The following is a 6,321-nucleotide window of genomic DNA, read 5'->3' on the forward strand; positions in this document are numbered from 1 at the left end:
GAAAAAAGGCAAATTAAGCAGAAAAAATAAACTATAAAGGATAAAGATATTACATTCTTTTTTCTACATTTTTATTTTTTTGGGTGGCACGCATGCGCCAGTGTCCCTCCCCACGCTACGCCCCTGGTACTTAAAAAAAAAGAAAAACAAACATTTTTTCTATTTAAAATGTTTTTGCTTATTTTAAGCACTGACAAGCTCTTTGAGCGAAGCTTAGTTTTCAAATATACTTTTTTTAATAAAACGTACAAAAGCTTTTATGTACTATATTTCTACACTAATGCAATATAAAGCTATTAGTTTAAAAGATTTTCTGAATAAGTAATTAACTTACTTGAACTAAGAATTTGTAAGTTTTAAGATTACATCAGCTTTATTTACAAAACAGCTTTTTTTTATAATATGGCATTAGGACTAAATTACTAAAAGATTAGACTTCACTTAAAAACTTACTAAGTTTTCTTTCAAAGTCCAAAGAAGTAAATTCCTAAACATAAGTAACATTTAAAAAAAAAAAAAAACATTTTAATATGCTTTTGTCAATTTATTAATGTAGGAACTATCAATTCTAACGTAATTTCCTTGAAAATAATGTGAGTTTTACAGTCTTACTTATTTAGCCTTACTGTTTGTTGTGAGGCTCTTTAAAAAAATCAGTAGTAAAATTTAAAACAGCCCTACAGTAAAATAAAAATAAAACTGTGCTTCAGTAAAAACAAATGCTTTTGATACTAATTTATTTATATTCTAAACAAGATGAACGCAGTCAAAATTTAAACTTAAGTAACACCAAAACTATCATACTGCCCATAAAGCTTATCAATTGTATGCAGTTTTAAATAGCAAGTTCGTATATACGCCATTAACAAGCAAAAACACGTTAAACACTTTATTTTACACGAATTTCATTAAAACTTCGATAAAAAAACTATAACTACAAAACATCATCGTGGTTTCCACGACAACTGTTCACATGACGACGCGAACCGGAAGCATGTCTTTAGTGACGTGTGGAGGGGGGGAGGCCATCTTGGTGACGAGTATAAAGGTGAAGTTGGCTGCAAATTGGTGCATGAAGTTGTTGCTCTGGTACATCTGTTCATCGCTACTCTTCACCAAGCTCATGTAGCTGTAACATATTGTCCGCTAAGTGGCGAATTTTTTGAGTTTAAAAGTAAAAGGGTAGGATGCTTTCGGTGAGGCTATAAGTTTTAGTGATTACTATTCTTTTTATATAAAAAAAACTACATTTAAAAAGATAAATTATATGATCCCGTGTCCGTTTATTTATTGATAGTGATAGTTATAAACATAATATTTGAAATCATGGTTTGGAATTTTGAAAATATGCTATTAAGTAAAAAAACTTCGGACCTATTAAGTTTATTTTCGATTGTCTATTTACCTTTTTACTTATATAAAATCATAATAATGATTAAAACTAATATTCTTACCGAGAGTTTGAACACGAAAAAAACCTTAAGAGTAGACTGTTGATTAAAAACTCTGTATACTCTAAATTACAGCTAACTTATTTGTTAAAAAACAAAATTGTTAATCCATGTAAGCTAACCTTTATAAAAAAGTGATTAAAGTTAGCATAAAAATAGAGTTTAAACAAATTTTTCCTGGAATGTTTTTTTGTTAAAAAATTAATAGTTTTAATGAGTTATTGTGCACAGTTAAAAAAAAACTACGAGGGTTTAAGAGCATGTTTGAAAACATATGTTCAAATGATATTTTCAAAGTGACACATTTTATTATTTTCGTTTTAATTTTTTTTTTATCAAACAAATTGTTTAATCTGTCTATAAGTTATTTGCATTTATGAGAGAAAGAAAAAGTTTTATAACACTTTTATGTTTTGAGATTAGATTTCATTAATAATGAGAAATAGTTATCTTTTTATTTCGACAGTAATGCTCTGGTTGCCCAAGTATTATTTGTAAATAAAAGTATTATACTTTTAAAAATATAAAAAACCAACCCATTTTAATTAAAATAAACAAATTTTTTGAAATGGGCTTAAACTAAACATTTTGCGTATAGCTCTGATAGCTCTGATAAGAATAACTCTATAACACTTTGGTTACAACTTGTTTAGACTTGAACAATATACTAAGCACGTTTGTGCAAATCCCCCATATCAAATTTGAACAAAGCAACTTACTTTTCATCTAGGAGCAGTTTCTTGCTCAGCAGGTCTTGCATGAGGTTCGGTCGAATTTTGTTGACTGCTTCAGTCACTGCGTTCAGCAAGTCTGCATCCATCATGTCAATCACAAGCGGCTTGCCGTGTCTGCTTGAAATGATATACACTTGCAATTGCTTGAGTTTATTTCTTAAAGCAAGCATAATTCGTACAGTAGGTTTTTATGCATGCATTTATGATTAGTTCAAGTAAACTTTTACGAGTTTATAGATTGTAGCTTTTTTTTGTCGAACCAGATTAGTGTTTTTTGAAAAACATCGTAAATTGGTCAAAATGTAAAAATAATTTCGTAGTCAGTTTAGAAACGACTAGAGTAACAAGTTTAAGAAAACTTTAACTTAACAAAAAGAAAAACATAAAATTTACGTTAAAATTTCCTATCCCCAGATTATCGATTCATTTTTCTTAACATTGAATTTTCTGATTTATGTTTTGTATTTTATATTTGTCAATCACTTAGCTTTGAAACTTTTTGATACAATTGAGCTATCAAAAAAAGCACTTTTTATTTAAAAAACAATCAACGTTGAAACTACATCAGGAAAGCGAAAACATACCTTAACAAAACAAAAGATAGTTGTAACAGGTAAAAAAGCATTTGTTTTTAACGCTAGAATTCAGCTTTAGAACATTACTTTAAGCTTAAATTTTTTCAACAAAGTTAAAAAAGATAGAGTTATAACCAAAAACAATTGAGCTTTTTTTAGAAAAACTATTTTTTAATCAAATAGCCACCTACTATCGTGAAAACAATACAAAACATACACGAAAAAATTCGTTGTATAACTTTCAACTAAAATCACTAATTAGTTCTTGAAATAATGGTTTCATTGTTAAGAAAATATAATACCAACAGATCATATACATTTTGTACATCTTAATTTATTTATTGCAATGCTACAAAACAAAACCTACTCTTGGTATAATTTTTAGCACAGAAAAGACTTATGTTATTAAAATGCACAACAATTAGTGTTCAAAAATATGAACTATAAAACATACAGCTATTTTAAATCACATTTTATACTGTGTTAACATTTACGCACACAACTGTGCACATGTAAACACTCTGAAAAGCTGTTATATTACGTGTTTAGTACAACATTTAGAACTTTCGAGATTTAAATGGTTTTTATGATTTGTCTTAAAAACGTATTGTTGCAGTTTATAGTAAAAAAATTAAATAGTAGTATACAAACAAAAATAACAATAAAATAATTTTAGTCATCATTAAGTGACAAGACAATGTAAAAACCACACATACTTAAATTAGAAAAAAAACATCACCAAATTACTAAAAGCATTTATTCAGGTAATAGCTAGTAATAAGGTACAAAATCATAAAATGTAGCCAATAAACCATCTTTTAGAGCAAATAACTTAGATTTGTAGTTACATAAGGATTGCTTTAATGTATTATTGTTGCATAAAACCGTCTTATTTCTTTAAAAACAAAAACATACTTTCTGAAACGTTAAACTAAAACTAATGTATTTAAAATAAAATTCAGCAAAGATTAGACAAATAAAACGTTCACATATCAGTCCTTTCGAGGTGTAAATAAAAACTCTATAAGTGTTTTAAAAAATATTTGACTTAGTAAAACTTCATAACTACGAGTAAGTAGTTTAACACAGACAGAAAACCTCAGTAACTTTTTTCAAAATTAAAAATAAATCTTAAAAAACTATCTAAAAAAAATTAATAACTATAAGTAACTGTCTTCAATAAAAAATAAAAAACACAACTAAAAACAAAATCAGAAAAAAAAACTTAACCACCTGATGGCGCCGATGAGCGCCAGCCTGATTCTTTCTGGCTGCATTTCGTTCTGGTTGAGAGCGTTCAGGTAGTTAACGTTCCTGTACCTGTGAAAACAAATATTGAAAGTTTCATTAGTGGTGTGATTTTTTCCACTCACTTGTATATTTCATAGGTGTGTTGTGAGAGTAGAAAGTTAATAGATTGCAAACAGCAACCACGAAAAATTTATGTTTAAAGTTTTATTCAACCTTTTGTACTAGGTGTAAAATTATTGTTTTTGTCATTCAAATAAAAACAATACTCATAAACAAAAGTTTAAGCGCATTTAAATCTTCCACACCGCCTGATAAAACAAACCAACAAATGCATAATAAAATTATTCCCGCCCTAATTCTAACAAGAGAACCTGAGAAAGGTGAGAGCCGCTCCGCTGGTGTCTATCAGCAGAGGGTATTTCCCTGAATTTTTTATTTTTCCCTCCTCGTCGTTCAACAAAACGTCGGCTGTTTCTTTGAAGGGGACTTTCAGCTCTTCTGAAAAACAACTTGAGTTTTGAAACTGGGACAATTTAAAAAAAATAAACTTCTTGATATTTTCAAAACAAGTCGGATTTAAGCTTTTTCTTAACAAAATTTTTTGCTTAAAAATAGAATATAAATTTAAGAAGCTTATTTTTTTACCAATAGTTTGTTATGAAACAAAAACTGTTTGAAATACTCAACTTTAACTAGTGTTAGGATAAAATTAATTTTTTCAACTCTTCTGAAAAACAGTTTGATTTTACACTTTAACAATCTAGAAAGTCAACAAAAAATCAAATCCAAAAAATAAATTTGATCAAAAGCTTAAACTTACCTATTTTTAACGAAGTATTTTAATTTAAGTTCAGAAAACTGTGCCAAGAAGGTTTTTTTTTGCTTTTATTAAAAACATATTATTTTAAATACTTAACTTCGATTTAAAAGCAGGGTTTATCAAAGGTGCATCGCACCTATGAGAAAACAATTTTGTTTATAAAGAACTACTAGTTATCTTTAAAAGAAAAATCAAGCGACTGTTTTCATACGCACTTAACTATGATAAGCTCTTCTAAATTTAAAAACTTTCATAATTTGAACTTTTTATATATAAAGATGTCAAAGCTTTATATTTTATAGACAGCTAAACGCCGTTATCAAATAAAGTATTTACAAACAAAGCAATTGTTTCTTATTTTCAATTAAATTTTTTTATTACTAACTTAAGAGTAAAAAGCAAAAAGTGTATAAAGTATATAAAAGTTATGAAGTAAATTTTTTAACTTGCTCGCTTTAAACTTATAACGAATTCTTTAAACATTTAAAACAAATTAAACCTTTTTCAGATGTAGTAGAATTATCAAGTTTACTTATAAAGAATTTTTTATACTAAGTATTTTTTATGTACTGGTGGTTTTAAAACCAAAGAATCAACAAATATTATTACGGTAAGAAATAAATTTACGTTTTATAATATTTTAGATTAAATTAAAAAGCTAAATAAAATACAAAGTTATAAAAAACTAACCTGACATATTTGAAGTTTTTACTAGCTTCGTAATACCAAAAATAAAAGTAAAACAAAACTGAAACAAAAGTAAAGCAAAAATTTGCTTATCACTCAAGCTTATGCAAACAAGTTTAAAGCTCAAGAAAAGCAAGTTTTATTTACACACTTAAATAAACGCCAACTTGAACAAATACAATGGACGCTGAAATTCATTCAAATTTGTCTGTAAAGGTTGCTATTTACTCAGCCTATTATGACGAACATTGCTAATAAGCTTTTCGTGGGAAGGATTCTAACTCTAAGTAAGTTTTTAGTTTTATATTTGTTATTTCATTTGTGTAAATCGAAAAGTAAACGATGTATTTAATTGCAAATAACTTAAATGGGTATACTTACAAAATTTAAACAATACTCTTTAATAGTTTTAATCAACAAAAGTATCTTTCGTATGCCGTTAAACAAAACTCAAGTTTAACAAAATGGTTGATCATACTAATTTGATCATCAGACCACAAGCCCTCGGTTTTTTATAATAGCTTTATCAAAAAATATTATTTTATTTCTTTAAAAACCCTCTCGGTAAGCTAAAGTTAAGAAATACATTTGTACAACTTTATTTATCAATTAACAACATTATTTGAAACTTTTTGAATACATCAACGAATGAAACATCTTTGACTTATTTATCTTTTTTTTCAATTACTTAGACTATACAGAAAACAAAAAATATAAAACAAAAAATTTAATGAGAATAATCCGTTTCCTTTTATTTAAGATGTTGTGAGATTGAGTAACAGTCTGTAAATTCTAAATATAAA

At 27.1% G+C, this 6,321-nt stretch overlaps 1 protein-coding gene across 1 annotated transcript; it reads right to left on the reverse strand.

Annotated features, from left to right (window-relative positions):
* Window positions 1-969: 969 nt before the first annotated feature.
* Window positions 970-5,601, reverse strand: LOC145833171 (IQ motif and ankyrin repeat domain-containing protein 1-like). Its single transcript, XM_082940369.1, has 5 exons — window positions 5,522-5,601; window positions 4,383-4,509; window positions 3,994-4,080; window positions 2,171-2,299; window positions 970-1,129 (listed from the first exon to the last, which is right to left on the reverse strand). Exons 1-5 carry the CDS (start codon window positions 5,526-5,528, stop codon window positions 970-972), a joined length of 510 nt encoding a protein of 169 aa, XP_082796495.1. The 5' UTR covers window positions 5,529-5,601.
* Window positions 5,602-6,321: the final 720 nt, after the last annotated feature.

Source organism: Thalia democratica, chromosome 4 (assembly GCF_965202585.1).
Source record: "Thalia democratica chromosome 4, ktThaDemo2.hap1.1, whole genome shotgun sequence".
NCBI lineage: Eukaryota > Metazoa > Chordata > Thaliacea > Salpida > Salpidae > Thalia > Thalia democratica.